The sequence below is a fragment of the Ursus americanus genome, chromosome 31 (assembly GCF_024610735.1).
Source record: "Ursus americanus isolate L20-20 chromosome 31, mUrsAme1.1.p, whole genome shotgun sequence".
In the NCBI taxonomy this organism is placed as follows: domain Eukaryota; kingdom Metazoa; phylum Chordata; class Mammalia; order Carnivora; family Ursidae; genus Ursus; species Ursus americanus.
The window spans coordinates 26,523,923-26,542,695 of NC_142157.1; the positions used below are offsets into that span (position 1 = coordinate 26,523,923).

An 18,773-nucleotide genomic window follows, 5' to 3' on the forward strand; every position below is an offset into this window, starting at 1 on the left:
CAAATTCAAGGCAGGGAGTTCCCCGAGGAGGAGAATGCCATTACTGAAGAAAAAAATTAAGCCCTTTGGTGACACAACTTTGCCTCCTTCCCTTAGTCTTAATGTGCAGACACTCAGATTGATAGCCAAATGTGATTTCTCCATGAAGACATAATTTTATATCTTCAATGTGGGAGAAATTCTAAAATGTCATTTGGTAAAAAGTGTGACCGAGGCTGCATCTTACATGGTCGAGGCTGCATTTTACATGCTGGTACATTTTGTTTGTATTCATCTGAGATGGAGATAAACAGAAGCTGAAAGAAAAAAAAATACATATATGTTTATATACACACATATATAATATATGTATAATGTGTCATTGCTTTTTTTGTTGAAATGAAGGTCTCTTTGTAAAATGTTACTCAAATAATTTTAAACTGTGTTCTTATTACTCTGAGAAAATGGTGGTTGAATTATCTCACTTAATACATACTTCTAAATTAAGTGGTATAATATTGAAAATTTACCCCTTTTCATGTTTTTTTCCACTTTCTCCTTGTTTCAAGGCCTAGTAAATGACAAAGATTCAAAAGATTCTATGACAGAAGGAGAAAACCTTGAAGAGGATGAAGAAGAAGAAGAAGGAGGAGCTGAAACAGAAGAACAATCTGGAAATGAAAGTGAAGTAAATGAACCAGAAGAAGAGGTGATGACTTTTGTTTATAGCCAATAGGTACATTTGTACAAGAGTATCTTGATTATTTGAGCCAAGATTTTCTTTAATGTATAAAATAAGATCTCCTGCTTAGTTTTATTATAGGAACTGTAACTAGTAGTATATGTCTGTTATAAAACCCATGGAATTAAGGTTTTTTGGTTTTTTGTTCTCTTTTTCAGTAAGAAACTCACAGTATTGACCAGAAGTTCATAGGACATTTTTTTATTAGGACCATTTTTTAGAGTAGATTTTGCTACTGCACTAATTAGATGAACAGAATCTAATAAATTAAACATCCTTAGTAAATGTGTCATTGAAAAGTGACTCATTTTCCTATATTTCTCACCTGAGGAGTTGGGATGTATTTCCTCTTTTTCAAAAGCGAACTTCTATAACTTTGAAATTTGTATCAGTTTTAACCATTGCTTCCTTTTCCAGTTGCAGTTGTGAATATCATACATGATATATGTGTGCTTGCTAAGTAGAAAAACACAATGTTCAGTTGGTGTTGCATGAGCCTTGTCCGGAAGGAGAAGAGAAAGATGTGGTTTAATAAATGAAGTTGGAGGAGTTTGCTTCTCCTCCCTCTCAAGACCACCCTTTCCCATGGCTGCTGTCCAAGCATAAGGAGAACATTTTAAAGAGAGAAAATAGGTTGATTAATAAGAGCAGTGGGAGATATTCTACAACTTCAGCTGAGAAAGAAGAAGGCTAGATAGAGTTCACTCTTCAGACAAATTGTGCTCTTTGTTTTCGTCTTGGTCCTCAACTTGGTCCTTGGCTCCACATGGACTTTCAGAGTTATTTGTAGCACCTAACAACCAGAATACTTCTTCCTGAATATCAGCTATGTAAATTAAAGATAACTAAAGATTAAGTGAATGTTCTGCTAAAATTCTAATGTAGCATTTATATAATTTAATAGTAAGTACAAGATTTATCATTATAGTAGCTATAATATTTACATGACCATTGCTGATGTCACGCTGTGAGGTAGGTGAGAAAATAAGGCACGGGTAGTTTAATTTGTCCAAGATCTCATAGTAGTAAGTGCTGAGTGGGTGTTTGAACTCAGACAGTGTGACCTGTGCTGTGCTGCCCCTCCTGCTTTCCTTAGCTAGCTATTGTGGTCCATTCACTTCCAGATCCCACAGATTATTACGTATAATAGGGATTAGGATAGTGGAATTCTTGTTCAGCATTTCAATTTCAAAAGTTAATCCATTTTATTTTGTCTGAGTAATATGAAAATAAAGGGTAAGGAGAAAAAGTTAATGCAGTTTAACTTAGTTTAGCTTAGTTTTTGAATAGAAAGTATTTTTTAAGTGTTAAGAAATGATTAATTTTTTAATAATATTTTTATTATATAATGTTAGTCACCATACAGTACATCCCTAGTTTTTGATGTAAAGTTCCATGATTCATTACTTGCGTATAAATGATTAATTTTTTAAAGAGCATCTCTTGCAAATTTGATTTTGAATTACAGACTTATGTTTTAAAAAGTACATTTCAGGGTGCCTGGGTGGCTCAGTCGGTTGGGTGTCTGCCTTTGGCTCAGGTCATGATCCCAGGGTCCTGGGATTGAGCAGAGTCAGGCTTCCTGCTCAGCGGGGAGCCTGCTTTTCCCCTCTCCCTCTGGCCCTCCCTCCCTCCCTCCCAGCTAGCGCTCTATCTCTCACTTGCTTTCTCTCAAATAAATAAATGAAATCTTAAAAAAAAAAAAAAAGTTAATACATTTGAAAAAAGCGAATGCATTTCTTACATTCCCAGAATATTTCCACTTTAGAAACGCTAAAAATCTCTGCCTGTGTAGTAAATTATAACACAGTATTTGGATTTTTGGAATTAATTGTTATGTATACTAAAAAAGTTGTAACAAATTTAAATAATTCATTTTCTCTTAGAACTTATTTCTCATTCACATTATTTCTCTTAGCACAGTGAGAAGAAGTTGGATTTAGTGTAGTCTTTTTTTTTAAGTTACAGAACTAAGTAAGAGTGAATTGTGTTGTTGGAAATGGAAGAATACACAGATGGAGTGCAACTGTGTGCTTTTTGTGTGTGTGTGCCCTTTTGAAAAATCACTGAGGTTAAGAAATCACTGAGGAAAAATCCAGTCTTCTGTTTGAAAAGGAAATTTGCTGATAGAAGAGGGGTGGGGACACCGACAGGAGAGGATGGGGGTCAGAATGTCTAGCTCCTCTGCTTAATAAGCAGTGTGTCCTTGGACAAGTCACTTAACTTACCCAAGCCTGGTTTTTTTCCTGTATAAAAATGGGGACATGAAAGCTTATCCTGCCTTCTTCAGAATTCAGTAGAGCAAACAAAATGAAGTATGTGAGCGTACCTTCCAAGCTGAGGTGCTTTATACACTGTAGTGCTTTATACATTTAGTGTTCTTGCTTTCAACTGCTAACCATGTTAAATTTGAACTATTTATCGACTTTCAGTTAGATGGGTATTAAAACACTACTATGAGAAATTCAGTCTCAAAATAGGAAAAATATACAAAAGGTTCAAGAAGCTCATTCCTTGTGCAATTCAAGGAAGAATTTCTACAAAGCCTCTTTGTACTATTAGATCAGCGGAAGACAGTGAGATGGGCTTTCAGCTACTGGTGTCCATTAGTTTTCAACCAATGCTGCTGGCTGACTTTGCTCTGAGTCGTAGGCAGACTGCGTAAAAGGCTGCAACTTGAGAATAATGAACAATTATACAGAAGTGTTTAAATCTTAAGGCATGTAAAATAGAGATCCTTTTCAAAATGTTTTAATCTTCTACTAATGTTGAATAATTTCAGGAGGGTTCTGATAATGATGATGATGAAGGTGAGGAGGAAGAGGAAGAGAATACCGATTACCTTACAGACTCCAATAAAGAAAACGAAACCGATGAAGAAAATACTGTATGTATGGCTGAAAATTGGCTTTTGAAATCATGCCACATTCTCTTTATTAATTCAGTTTTAGCTACTGAAGTTGTGTTTCTTGTGATTATTGAAAAATATTTCTTTGGGAATTCATTTTCAGTTTGTTTCCCTATCTAAGTACTTTACTATATTAACATTTTTTTTTAACATGTAGTAATGTTACATACTTGACTCACACATTCCTTGAGTTATGTTGAACCAAGTTATCAATACAAAACATGATAGTTAAAATTTCTGGTCTGGTTTCTTGTTTTGTTTTAATAAGGAGGTAATGATTAAGGGAGGTGGACTTAAGCATGTACCTTGTGTGGAAGATGAGGACTTCATTCAAGCTCTGGATAAAATGATGCTGGAAAATCTTCAGGTATGAACGGTTTCTCTGCTCCAGAGTGTCTTTTCACTACAGAATGCTACAGAAGTCTCCACATCTAAACACTTGCCGCTGCAGCAGCTTTTCTCTCGTGTATACAGGCTTGGCGGTTGCCAGTACTTCTTGCATCCCACATCCTGATTTGTACATTTCTTTGAGATACACTGGGAAAAAATGTAGTAAATATGAGACTTAGAACACAGTAATTTCATCATACGGGTCTCTGTCTTTCCTCTCTGAAGTCCTATCTCTGTCTCTAAGACCTTTTTACTTATAGTTTGTTTAGGATTCAAACTTTGCCAAAGATAAATATTTGGAGAAATTTAATATACCAAGTTCTTTTTTTTTTTTTTTTAAAGAGACAGCCAGCGAGAGAGGGAACACAAGTGGGAAAAGAAGCAGGCTCCCAGCGGAGCAGGGAGCCCGATGTGGGACTCGATCCCAGGACCCTGGGATCATGCCCTGAGCCAAAAGCAGACCAGACGCTTAATTACCGAGCCACCCAGGCGCCCCTAATATACCAAATCTTAAGTTTGATTTAAAATTTGAATAACTTGTTTGTAAATATTTAGAGGAATATTAGTCATTTGATGTTTAAAGAAATGTTGTTTAGTATATTCTTGACATTAATCCACTGGATTTTATAAAAAGCTCTATCTTCCCAGTAATTTAAATTAATTATGTTTTTCTGTAGTTAGAGGTCACATCCTGTGGACTGTTTACTTCCACCCTCTATATGGCTGTTGTTAAACCCGTTAGTGACTTGAGGAGACTGCTTCTTTTGGGATAGGGTATGAGGGCCTCATGCTGTAGGCTCATTGGAAAATGGGAAGGGAGGAAGTGAAAATACTAGTTACACAGACAAGTGACTTTTGAGGAGTTTTACTAGAAAGGGAGGAGAAATGGAGAGGTGACTAGAGGTAAAAGAGGAGGGTTATTTTTAAGATGGAAGGTATTATAGTCTTTCTGTGCTGATGGAGTAATCTTTAGGGAAGAAATACTGGATTTTACTTTCATGGATGCTACCAAGGCCAAAAGCTAGGATAAGGTACAAATTAGTGTTATAGGTATATTAGGCCAATTTGCTTCTTCCTACATATGTTAAAGTTTTTTCGTATATCTAGAATTTTCATGAATTCTTAAATTTATGTCATTTAGGAGCATAAGTCATCAAGTAAGATAATCATACTCCCTTTGAAGAGACAGATAATAAAGTTTATTTCTTTTAAGAAAAATATTTTTATTTATTCGTTTGAGAGAGACAGAGAGAGAAAGCACAAGCAGGGGGGAGAGGCAGAGGGAGAAGCAGACTCCCTGCTGAGCTGGAAGCCTGATGCAGGGCTTGATCCCAGGACCTGGAGATCATGACCTGAACTGAAGGCAGACGCTCAACCATCTGACCCACCCAGGCGCCCCAACAATGTATTTCTTGAAGAAACTTCCTGTCTTACATAAGTCAATAGCCATTGACTCTGTTATTCATTTGTCTAATAAGTATTTATTGAGTACCTCTGTGTGCCTAGCACTGTGCAGTAGACTTAAACAAAGTAGTAAATAAAGGGGCGTCTGGGTGGCACAGCGGTTAAGTGTCTGCCTTCGGCTCAGGGCGTGGTCCCGGCATTATGGGATCGAGCCCCACATCAGGCTCCTCTGCTATGAGCCTGCTTCTTCCTCTCCCACTTCCCCTGCTTGTGTTCCCTCTCTCGCTGGCTGTCTCTATCTCTGTCGAATAAATAAATAAAATCTTTAAAAAAAAAAAAAAAGTAGTAAATAAAAACAGACCTGGTTCCTGCCCTCAGAGACTGTAGTTTTATGGGGAAGGTACATGTTTAACAACTAAACAAATACATAATTTCAAATTGTGCCAAATACTAAGGAACTAAAAGAACAGAATGCTTTTGCAGAGATAGGATAATCAAAGATCATGAATTTTAGACAAACAGGCAGAAGTGGAGCCATGTAGGTGAAAAATTGGGAGAATATGTTTCAAAGATCCTGAGGCAGAAGAGGATGTGTAATGTTTAAAAAACTAAAAGGAAACCACTATTACCAGAGCCTAGTCTGTCTGTGCGGAGGGTGGCCTGGTATGAGAATGGATATTTATGATGGGTCTTCTTTGGATGGCACAGTCCTATATGAACCTATGGTTCATATGAAGGTGGTTTAGACTGGGACAAGATGAAAAGCAAGGAGAGTGTCAGGGAGACTGATTAGAAGTCTGGCGATCCCAGTGAGAGATGATAGTCGTCTCTCTAGAATAGTGGGCAGGGCACAAGGAATGGAGTCTGGATTCAAAAGCTGTTTAGGAAGGAGAGTGAATCAGATATATTTGGCACTTAATTTGATAACAGTGGGTCAAGGAGTCAAGGACAGCACAGTTTTTTAGCTTGGGCCACTGGCTAGTTATCTCTGGTTGGAAATAAGGGGAAAGTGAGCAGGAGTTGCACTTGGCTGTGTTAAGTTTGAGAAGCCTGTGAGGTGCCAAAATGGAAATGTCGGAGATCAGAGGAGAAACATAAGTGGAGTGGTTGTTAGAGCATACTTAAAGATGTGGCAATGGGGGCGCCTGGGTGGCACAGCGGTTAAGCGCCTGCCTTCGGCTCAGGGCATGATCCCGGCGTTCTGGGATCGAGCCCCACATCAGGCTCCTCCGCTATGAGCCTGCTTCTTCCTCTCCCACTCCCCCTGCTTGTGTTCCCTCTCTCGCTGGCTGTCTCTATCTCTGTTGAATAAATAAATAAAATCTTTAAAAAAAAAAAAAAAAGATGTGGCAATGATGAACCACCTGAACCACCCACGTATAAAGTTTGGAGAGAGGGGGTGCTTGGGTGGCTGAGTCAGTTAAGCGTCCAACTCTTGATCTCAGTTCAGGGCTTGATCTCAGGGTCATGAGTTCAAGCCCCACATTGGACTCCATGCTGGGCATGGAACCTACTTCAAAAAAATAAAGTTTGGAGAGAGAGGAAGAGCAGGTTCAAGGTCGAGTGCCTAACATTTAGAAATAAGGTAGAAAAGCTGATGGAGTCAAAAGATAGAGTCTTTTGATAGGGTCCAGTAATTGTTTATTGGGAGTTCTTGAAGAAGCAAGCCAGAAGGATGGGAGGATGATCAGAGAGGAGGGCAGCTTGAATTCACATTTATGCCTGTGTGTTTAGTGTACTGGAGAAAACTTAATCCTATATTAGGCACTAATTTTCAAACACTGTCAAATACCCACACCAAACAGCCATAAGGAGTTTCTTCCTTTTGATAAAGTTGTCACAAGAAGACACAGTAACATAAAAGATATTGATTCTCCATAAATCAAGTCCTGAGATTTTGTGTAGTCATAATTCTGTCTCACCGGAAAGATTGGCAGGGGACAGGAATGAGGAATTGGGGGGGAGGGGTGTTGGAGAAAGAACAAGGAGATGGTTGCAGAATGAACTTAACAAAATTCTTTTTTTCTTTAAAGATTTTATTTATTAGAGAGTTGTTTTTCTTTTAAGATTTTATTTGAGACAGAGAAAAGGTTTTAAAGATTTTATTTTTTTATTTGAGAGAGAGGGCTTGTATTTTTTTTTAAGATTTAACAAAATTATTCTTAAAAGTATCTGTAAGAATAAACAAATTAGGAAACTTCTGGAAAGGGGGGGATGAGATAAGAAAGTAAAACATTTTAAACACACAGTAATAGATTGGCACAACAGTAAATAGATTAATGAAGTAAGAAAGTCCAAAATAGACCTAAAACATGGCAATTTAGTAATACCGTAAAGATAACATTGCAAATCATTTGAGGGCAAACGGATTATTCAATGAATGGTCCATAAAAATAAAGCTGAATTTCTGTTTTATTTCCACACCAGAATTAATTGCAAATTTATCAGAAATCTTAAAAATTGTTCAGACTGTTGAGTACTGCATTAAGACTTCATGTTTATTCTTCATACAGTGCTGTCAGATATAGTTAGTATTGCCATGTTTCAGTTAAAGCCATGGTTAAGGCGTAAGACTGGTAAGTGGTGTAGTCTATTCTCAGCCACCTTGCTATTTTGCTTTCCAGCACAGAATGCCATAAGAAATGACAAACCGGGGGAGGGTGGGAATATATATATATGTAATATAAATTTTAAAAAAATATGGTCTATATAATGCAGGATTAATAGCTGTACTATAGCAACAGATCCTGCAAGCCAATGAGAAAAAAATGACCCAGGGTCTTCTCGTTGATTGAAAAAATAAGTGAAATCATGCTAAAGCTCACTGATAATCTAAAGATAAGCAAGTTAAGGGTACCTGGGTGGCTCAGTTGGTTAAGGGTCTGCTTTGGGCTCAGGTCATGATCACAGGGTCCTGGGATTAAGCCCCACATCCGGCTCCTTCCTCTATGGGGAGTCTGCTGCTCCCTCTCCCTCTGCCTGCCACTCTCCCTGCTTGTGCTCTCTCTCTCTCCCCCCATCAAATAAATAAATAAACTCTTAAAAAAAAAAAAAGATAAGCAAATTAAGGTGAGTCTTTTTATCAGATATTAAGATTTAAAAAGTGATAATACCCATTGTGATTTAGTGTATGTAAACATCTGCACTTGGAATATGTAAACCAGTCCAGCCTTTTTAGAGAGAAATTTAGTAAACCTGTCAAATGGGTATGCCATTTGATATAAAAATTTACCCTTACTAATTTTCTCTCAAATGCATGAAGTTAAATATACAAGGATGTCATACTGTAATAGGAAAAGAGTCTAGGAGCGCCTGGATGGCTCAGTTAAGTGGCTGCCTTCGGCTCAGATCATGATCTCAGGGTCCTAGTATCAAGCCCTGTGTTGATAGGTTGGGCTCTCTGCTCAGCTGGCAGTCTGCTTCTCCCTCTCCCTCTCCCCGGCTTGTGTGTGCGCTCACTCTCTCAAATAAATAAATAAAATCTAAAAAAAAAAGAAAGAAAAAAAAATCTAGGCTATCATTAGAGGACCAATTATATAAATAAGGGCACAGCCATATAATTAGTTCTGTATATACTCAACTAGAAGGATGTCCATGGCATGGAATCAAAAAGAAGAAAAATGTGTGTAATATAGAACAATATGCACAGTTGTACCTTGTATTTATTTGTTTGTAGTAGTATTTTCAAGAAAAATCTGGAAGAACATGCCCCATTGATACTAGTTTTTGCACCTTGGAGCGGGTAGAGGGGGTTAGAGGAGGGAGTTGGTATGGACACCCTGGCTGATACATTTTTGTATTTAAAGAATTTACAAAGAGAATATGTTAATTTTATAATTAGAAAATAGTTAATTTATAAATCAAGAGTGATCTAACCCTGATCCTTTCAAATTTTAAGTAAAAAGTCTATAAATCTAACAAACCTGGGAGAACTTCAAGCAAATTCTAACAAATTGGAACTTAGAAATAGTAAAACTTTACACCTTTTATTACCATTTTATTTGATTTGAAATCTCTTGCAAATAAGGAGCCTATATCAAAAGATCATTTAAATTGTAGTAAAGCAATTTCAAAACCTTCATGGCCTTTCAGCGTTATGTGCTTAGCTTTGAAGAATCATGTTCAGCTCTTTCCTCATTTGTGCTCCATTCAGTAAATAAAGGAAATTGTGTGCAGCTCCCTAAATGCAGCATACTGTTTCATGTCTTTGCTTTTGCACCTGTTCTTCCCCTTCCTAAATTCCCTCCGTATCCCCGAGACTGCTCTGCTACCTTCTGCTTATAAGAAATCATATGAAGCCTTAAAGACATTTTCACGTGTCCCATTTTTATTCAATCTTTTATGAAATCTCGGTATTCACCCACTCCCAACCAGGCCTATATATAGTCACTCCACCCCCAACACAGCTTATATATAACTTGGATGAATTGTAATTAATCGATTTCTCTCTCAACAAGTTACGAGCTCTCTGAGGGTAGAGACTGTGTTTTGAGTATTATTACCTTGAAGCCTAACGCACATTAAGTCTTCATTGAAGATTTGTTTAAATAATTGGTTGATAAATCCAGCGTAAATGTTAAAAACTTGGTATTAACAAACATAAAGCTAACCTGAACATTAGTAGATTTCATTCATTCTTAAACATTAATTGAGCACCTGTGGGCTGTATAACACTACTAGAGGACACCAGGGAAAGGGTGTCCAGTGCTGAACCCCAGCAGTCTGGTGGAGGATTCTCACAGAGAAGCAGGCACTTGTGACACATGGTAATTATGAAGGGAGATGTGTGGGTATGCATTTCAGAAGCAGGTGAAGTTAGGAGAACCTACAGCATTGTGTGTTTGGGCTCAGGGGAGGCTACGGTGATAAACAGGAGCCAGTCACAGAGGTCTGCCTAGCCATATGTAAGAGCTGGGGGCGGGGGAGGAGCCAGCTCCGTTTCAGTTACCTTTCAGAAAGATTACTTTGGCTCCAATGACTGGTGTGCTTTAGGAACTATGGCACTGAATGAATTGTTCGCAATTTATATTTACACATATCCATGTGTACCTTGGAGTACTTACATTTTTTTATTTCTGTCTTTAAGCAACGAAGTGGTGAATCTGTCAAAGTGCACCAACTTGATGTTGCTATTCCCTTGCATCTCAAAAGCCAGCTGAGGAAAGGGCCTCCACTCGGTGGTGGGGAGGGAGAGGCAGAGTCTGCAGACACAATGCCGTTTGTCATGTTAACAAGAAAAGGCAACAAACAGCAGGTAAGAAACTGTCCTCTGTGCGTTCACAATTGATTGTTATGAGTTTAAGTAATAACTGTTTTGTATATTCTAAGTTATCTTTTGCCTACAAGGGGAAAGAGTTAGAAACATTTAAAGTGTTCAGTGATAGAAATAATTTTATTTATTATATGTATGGAAGACACATCTGACTTCTATTAAATGGATATTTTTTAAAGGAAAGGACATTTAAATTTTAAGTTCATATGTATTTGTTAGAGTATATAAATACCTTGACTTTTAGGAGGAAGGTTTCATAAGTAAGCTCAGAGTGGGAAAGGAAAGGAGGAGGATGACACACAGCTCAAGAAAATGTTCTGTTGTTAAGATTTCTCTTGAAAATCATTGTTTTCTGACCTTGAATCCTTCTCCATTCTCCTTATACTGCTTCCCCTTCTTTCCCTTACCTTATAGAAAGATGGCCCTCAAAATCATTTCCCTGACTGCCTAGCTATTGCTTTAGGAATTCATACACTGATCCATACATTCATTCATCAAATATTTATTGATTATTGAGCATCTACTATGTGCCAGATACCAAGTACTGAGGCTGTGGTGATATATAAGATAAAGGCCCTGTCCTTATGAGTTCACACCCTGCCAAGGTTGATAGACAAATGTATTTGCAGAGAGTGCAGTGTGCTATGAAGAAAAAAAAGCCCTGCTCTCAGACACAATTCTAGGATGTAACACCCATTACCAATTCTATAAACGTTTTCTCACATTTTAACTTTTCTGAAATCAAGCTGCCTCCTAGCATTGATGGGATCCTGTGATAACGGGCAGCATTTTTTTCTGTTTTAGTGGTGTGTAAAATAATGGAGCATCTTAAAATTAAGGGAACGTTAGATTTTATGAAATATGGTAGCTACCACAACTCATTATAGACAAGTCTAATACCTGGCTTCTGTAGTCATTCAAATAGTCATGTAACACACTCTATGCACCAAGCACTGTCCCAGTTGCAGAATGTACAGAAATCACCAGAGTCCCTCCTGGGCAGGGGGCGGGGGGAGAGCTTTCATTCCAGTGCTGGGAGGCAGACAGTGAAGAAATACATAAGGTCAGGTTGGGGGAAATGCTATGAAGGAAAATAAAGCAAGATAGAGGCTAGAGAGAGACCGGTGGGGAAAGAGAGGGAGCCTACTGTGCTGAAGGGGATGGTCTGCAAGGCCTCTAATGAGATGTCGTCTGTGTTGGAAGGGATAGTCCCCACCAGTACAACCACTAAGAGATGATGCCCAAGTTAATTTTTATCTTTGCTTTTGTCAGGGAATTTCTTATATACTCAGAGGATCAGAGTTGTCCAGGATACCATACTTTCGCTATACTGCAAGTAAATCTTGAGGTACAAAAGCTGTACACCAATTAGAATCCTGGAAAGGAGGGCTGGGGAAGGCTTCACATCATGTTGTGTGTCAGTAGTTAACTTTGGCTCAGGCTCAGAGCACTGCTGTGTCTTTCAAACACTGCCTTCCTAATTCCTTTCCAGTCACGGCCTTCCCTCCATCCCGGCCTCTGGAGTCATTGTGCATTTAGGAGAGCTCTGTCTTCGCCCACCCTCAGTCCAGGTTTGAGCTCTGGCATTCTCCCCGCTCTCTGTCCTCCACTAAGTCCCTAGAAAAGTAAGGGGGTTTTTAAATCAAGACCCTAAACTTGGTGTTGAATCAAGATCTTTGCAAAACTGCTCTCCTCAGAGCACCTGAAACTGCTAGTTATCACGGTTCCCAGGATTCTTCAAAGCCCCGAGTTTTGCTTTTCTTTCCTAGGGACTAGTTCCTTCTCTGGGCCTCGCTGTTCTATTTCAGTTATTAGACTTTAGGTCTGCTTCATTCTCTGTTTCCTTTAAAAGCTCTTAGCTCCTCCCCCCACCCCATACCATATTTTCTAGGCACAAAAGAGAGGGTTTTGTTTTTCTTTTTTAATTGTGAAGGGTAGTACTTGGTGACTTCAGTTAGATATGCCCTGGTTCCCGTTCCAGTGCAGCTACCGAACATTTGTATTACTGGCATACTTTCTTGAACCGTTTTTCTTATCTTTTTTTTTTTTTTGAAGATTTCATTTATTTATTTGAGAGAGAGTATAAGTGGAGTGGGGGGTTGCAGAGGGACAAGCAGACTCCCCACTGAGTGGGGAGCCCCACTACATGGTGCTTGATCCCAGGACCCTGAGATCATGACCTCAGCTGAAGTCAGACGCTTAACGGACTGAGCCACCAAGGTGCCCCCAAACCATTTTTCTTATGTAAAAGGGGGTTTAGGAATATCTTTCTGTGAAGATCAAATTGCACAAAATTTAAATAATCCATTTTCTTCATTTGTCCCTCCCTTTTGTGAGGCACATGTAAAAATTCATCTTAACTTTGTCAATTCATATACCCCATTTGACCTTTTTAGAGCATGCAGGCATAAATTAAATCACAGCCTACCCTAAGAAACTTCTGAGCTTTGAAAAAGAAATTTATTTCAGCAGTCCTAAATTCTAAATCGTATCGATCAAAGTAAAACTTATGTGTTTATTTTTTAGAAGGAATATTTTCAGTTTAAAGTAGATAGCTTATATACTGTATAACCTATCCATATAACTTTATACATATACAAAATGAGGAGTGGAGATCCTTATTTCTTAAAATGTGAAATTATAATTTTTAAGGAAACATTTTTATTGAACTTTACTAAAAATATATTAGCAATCATGAAATGAGTGCTCAGAGTACTTGGTTATTAAGTAAATTTTCAACTCATAAACTTTTATTTGGAATTTTGGAAAATGTTCAGTTTTAGGAACATTATTTGAAGAAACATCACTGGTATTTTGTGGTCTGAAAAAGAAAGTTATTTTGTTCTGATTTTTATTTCTTTATTTAACTTTTGGGTGTTGGCCCTTCTGGTGCAACGGTTTTTCTAGAAATGTGAAATGTTTTGCCTTATAGGAATCTTTAGTTCTTAAGTGAATGATCTCTTTGTGCACCAGATTTGTGCTCAGAAATAACTTTTTCCGTAGTCATTAGGAAAATAAAAGTTTGTACCAATGAAATGAGTAGTTGAAAAGAAAAGAGAATAATGCTATTCATAATTTATTTTTCTAGTTTTAAATACTTATGAATTAGAATAATGAATTAAAATGTTTTGATCATTAAAACAGAAGTTTTAATGGAATCTTTATATGTTTTAAAGAACTTTTTTGATTGCTTTAAACAAATTAATGTACAGTATATTTATTATAGCTTAATACTCATAAACAACCCATTTTTTTGCAGTTAATATTTAAAAGGAGTTATTTGTTTTATGTATCTTTTTTTTTTAAAGGTTTTATTTATTTGTTTGACAGAGCGAGCACAAGCAGGGGGGGGGGCAGAGGGAGAGGGAGAAGCAGGCTCCTTACTCAGTGGGGAGCCCGATGCAGGGCTCCATCCCAGGACTATGGGATCATGACCTGAGCCTAAGGCAGACGCTTAACAATTGAACCACCCAGGCGCCCCATGTTTATATACCTTTGACTATAGCAGTTGATACTTGGGATTATGATAGTGGGATTTCAATTTCAGCTACAAGTGTGAAATAGCTTTAAAATACAACCTAAATCACCTTTATTGCAATTATTGTATTCCAGAAAAATCTAGTTTGAGTGACTTCAATCTTTTTGTCATCTAATTTGCTATAAAGTAGTAAATAACTCTCTTTTAAAAATGTTTTGGCAGCTTAACAGTAAAGGCACTTGGTGACGGTGGCATCAGGAGATTGGTCTCTTGTGCTCTCTGTAGTTATTACTATCTCTTTTATGTCCTTTTTAAGTACTTGAGAACATTTTCTTTTGTAAAACTTGTCTCAAGTCAATCTTATAAATGAATGGAAACCTTTATTTTTCACATTTTTGATCAAATCATGAAATTTCTTTTTATAATGTTTTATACTGTTTCATTAGTGTGGTAAGTACCATCATTATTAGTCTCTTCAGTACTGAATTATGAAGGACAGTTCAGTTGTTATTATCAGAAACCCAGGAAGGGGGGAAAACGGCCACCCTGTTTTCTCTTTGTGTTAATGTGGTGACAGAAGCATCTTACAATTGCAGCTTGTGATTTCATGATGATCAGGATATTATGTCTTCCTTTCTTACTAGGCTGCTTTGCCTTGGGTATTTTGTGAAACAGTAGTATGTCACTCTTTCTGCATTTGCATATATTCATACATGTTTAAAACCAGTTTGTAAAGCTATTGAGGAAAACCAGCTAGCTGAATAAGGAAGAACATTGTAATATTGGAGTCTGCAATTTACCTTGAGAAACTCAGATATTCACCTCTCTTTACCCTTATCATCTCAAATAAGGCATTTTATTTGATACTGGGAACAGAGAGTGACTTAAAATTCAGCTGTGATCCTTGAAACCTAATAGGTATTTTGTATTTCACTGAGACAGTACTCAACATTGCCCAGATTTCCTTCTTATAATAAAAATAAGAAAGTAATTGTGTTGATAACAATAACAGCTATAAAACATATTGAATTCCTACTGTGTTTCAAACATTGTTCTTTATGTGTTATTATATCTTTAAAACTAATGTATTAATTTGTGTAGCTCTGTCTTTATTGATTTATACTGGCAGGTTAAATTTTATTTAGAGTATTTGTACCTCTGATATATCTGCTAACCAGATTTCACAGTTGTTCTGTTAAGGGAAGTTTAGGAAATTGCTTCAAGTCATCATTCTGGAAATTGTTCTCATTGTTGTGGTCTTTCTAGAATTTGACATCTCTCTCTCTGCTGTCATAATAATTTGGCCCACCTCTGTTTGCAGTGTCTGGGTGGTTTTTTTTGTTTTGTTTTGTTTCTTTTTGTTTTTTACTTTATTTTTTAAGGTTTTATTTATTTGAGAAAGAGTGTGAGCAAGTGAGAGAGAGAGGACACAGCAGGGGGAGAGAGACAAGCAGACTCCTTGCTGAGCAGGGAGCCTGATGCAGGACTTGGACCCTGGGATCATGACGTGTGCCAGAGGCAGCCACTTAACCAACTCAGCCACCCAGGCACTCCTGCAGTGTCAATTTTAATTCAGCTTTTCTCTACCAATAGTTTATAGCACCTGGATTTGGAAATGTAGGTGCAACAGAATGCTTTCTTCATGAATAGTGCTGAAAATTTAAAGTTCCATTATGAATTAATGTGACATCTCAGTAATTCTGCTTAGAAAGAATAAATTTTATTATGAAGTTTTTGTTTCACCTATTAGATAACATGTGAAGAGTCTGGCAGAAAAGTCATTTTGAGCTGAACTTTTCCATTAACTTACTTTTTGTACGTCTCCCTGATTTGTGAAAAATAAATTGAAAGGTTTATTAGGGGGAATGATGACCATTTTATTTTAACTTTGTTTCAGTTGTTTTTGTTAGTGGAAATAAGACACAGTTGGGGCAAGTCCCATCTGTTGAAGACACATTCCCGATGCAGACAACTACACAGGGCTCAGGACGGTAGACAGAAGTAGTTAAGGGCTTCAGTTTCTACTTGGTGGTTGTCAGTCTCATTCTGCTAAGAAGGTGATGTTTTTAGTTGATTTGTGATTTTATTTTGCTGCAATTTTAGTTTCAGCTGTATAGTAGCTGATGAGGGTGACTATTTTGAACTTTGTTATTTTGATGCATTATTAATAGGTAATATTTATGGAGAACCTGCTGTATGCTAGGCACTGTACTGCATACTGTACATATCTATCTTATTTAATTCTTACAGCAACCCTAAAAGGTAGTCTTGATATTATTTTATAGCTGAGAGAAAGAGCATTCTCATGTGATTTGCTAAATTGTACTAATAAATACGTAGGGCTGAGCTGTGAACCCCATCTGTCTGACCACAAAAATCCATGGTCTTCTTTGCATCACTGCCTGGCAAGTGTATATTTCATGAAAGCACTGATTGTAATGTGGAACTGAAAGGAAGTTTTGGGGAGGGGCAGGGGGAAAAAAGCTCAGAATTCGTAATTGTGGATGAAAGAGAAATGGGCCATCATCAGACCATATACAGTAAAATTTAGAAATAGTGCACAACTAGCAGTTTTTAAAGGAGATGTAAAGAGGATGTGGAAATGCTTTTTCTTTTAATTGAAGTATAGTTGACAAGAGGAAGTACTTTTTTTTTTTTTTAAAGATTTTTATTTATTTATTTGACAGAGATAGAGACAGCCAGCAAGAGAGGGAACACAAGCAGGGGGAGTGGGAGAGAAAGAAGCAGGCTCATAGCAGAAGAGCCTGATGTGGGGCTCGATCCCATAACGCCAGGATCACGCCCTGAGCCGAAGGCAGACGCTTAACCGCTGTGCCACCCAGGCGCCCCAGAGGAAGTACTTTTTAAAAGGCTGTGTTCGGGGTCATAAGAACAAGGAAGGGTAATCCCACTGTTTGTGGAGAGATTTTGTCGGGGTGGGGGGAAACAGCTATTTTCACTTTCACTTTTATCAACAAGGAAGATTTCAACCTGGAAGGATAAGTTGAAGGTTGGGTAAAATTAGTGTCAAAAGGGATAATTTATCTACTTTAAATGAGTCCCAGTCTTTAGTTAAAAACAGATTATATCCTCAAAGACTGAAATAACTTCTATATGTAATTGTAGAGCAGTTGTCATTAAACTTAGAAAGGCTCAGAATGAGGCAGTAGTCAAAAGATTCATAATGGGCAAATAATTTCCTTGTTCAAAGAGCAAGGGAAAAGTGTATTCTGAAAAGTATACAATCCAGTAAACTTATGTCAACTTTTAGCATATGATTCTAGATTGAATTTTAAAACAGATGATTTTAGTCATGAGTAAAGTGAAAATTAAAACCAAAGTGAAAATACCACTATATACTCACTAGAATGGCTAAAATGAAAAAGACCGGCCATCCCAAGTATTGGCGAGGGTGTGGAGGAACCAGAACTCTCATTCACTGCTAGTAGAATGTAAAATAGTGCAGATACTTTGGAAAAATTTTTGTAGTTTCTTAAAAAGTAAGACACACCACAGGGTGCCTAGCTGGCTGAGTTGGTAAAGCATGTTACTCTTGATTTCACAGTCATGAGTTCAAGCCCCACTTTGGGTACAGAGCTTACTTTAAAAAAATAAAAAAGTAAAAGACACCAGCTATTCCCAGCTTTTCATTACTAGCATTTTGCATTTAAAAAAAATGGAGACCTATGTCCATACAAACGTTTGTAAATATATTTGTAATAACCCAAAATAGAAACCTCAGGTGCTATCAACAAGTGAGCAGATAAGCAAATTATGGTACATTCATACAAAGAAATACTGCTGTACGATAAAAAGGAACAAACTGTTCATGCTTACAGTAACATGGCTGCATCTCAAAATCATTGTGGGAATTTAAAGAAGCTGGACAAAATAAAATACATGTTGTATGATTCAACTTATATAAAATTTTAGAAAGTTCAAACTAATGAGTAGTGACAGTAATCAAGTTAGCAGTTGCCTGGGGGTGGGGCAGAGGAAGACATAGGTTACAGAGGGACAGAGGAGCCTTTGGAGGTAACGGACATGCTCATTATCTTGATTGCAGTGAGGTTTTCTTGATTGTATGTGTATATGTTTTTTTTTTTCTTTAAAAGATGGTTTTGAACTCATAAAATAGAAAGGGGCAGTTGCAAGGAGTCTGTCCTTGACCACTAAAAGCACATTAAGTCAAACTAATCTCATTGAGGAGAATGGGTAAGGTCTGCTAGGCTGGTAGCCAAATGGACTACCTTAAATATATTTTTATTTTGATATAGGAGATACTTGGTTATCTACCTTGATGAAAATGAAATGTAGTTAGTTGGGCTTGTAGATGTTTCACACCCACACTTATTATTTTTCACCTTAGTGTATCTGGCCTGGTGCATTTAGTGTTCTGGGTATTATTACATTTTAAGAGGAATATTGACTGACTAAAGTACATCATACAAAAGCGAATACCAAAAGAGGACATATGAGATAAAATGAAGAATCAGATTGTCAAATCTGATTCAGATGAATCAGAGACTTACACAGTGTTAAGCTTTACTAATAATTTCAAGGATGCAAGCTTTCAAAATGTCATAGATCAACCAGAGAG

The 18,773-nt window shown here is 37.3% G+C and overlaps 1 protein-coding gene across 1 annotated transcript in view; it reads left to right on the plus strand.

Annotated features, from left to right (window-relative positions):
• Positions 1-18,773, plus strand: part of UPF2 (UPF2 regulator of nonsense mediated mRNA decay) — a 105,570-nt gene that overhangs the window by 77,251 nt on the left and 9,546 nt on the right. Inside the window, exons 16-19 of the mRNA XM_045793925.2 lie at positions 549-688; positions 3,504-3,608; positions 3,898-3,996; positions 10,510-10,677. Of these exons, the coding sequence (XP_045649881.2) occupies positions 549-688; positions 3,504-3,608; positions 3,898-3,996; positions 10,510-10,677 (512 nt within the window). The remainder of the gene's footprint in view (positions 1-548; positions 689-3,503; positions 3,609-3,897; positions 3,997-10,509; positions 10,678-18,773) is intronic.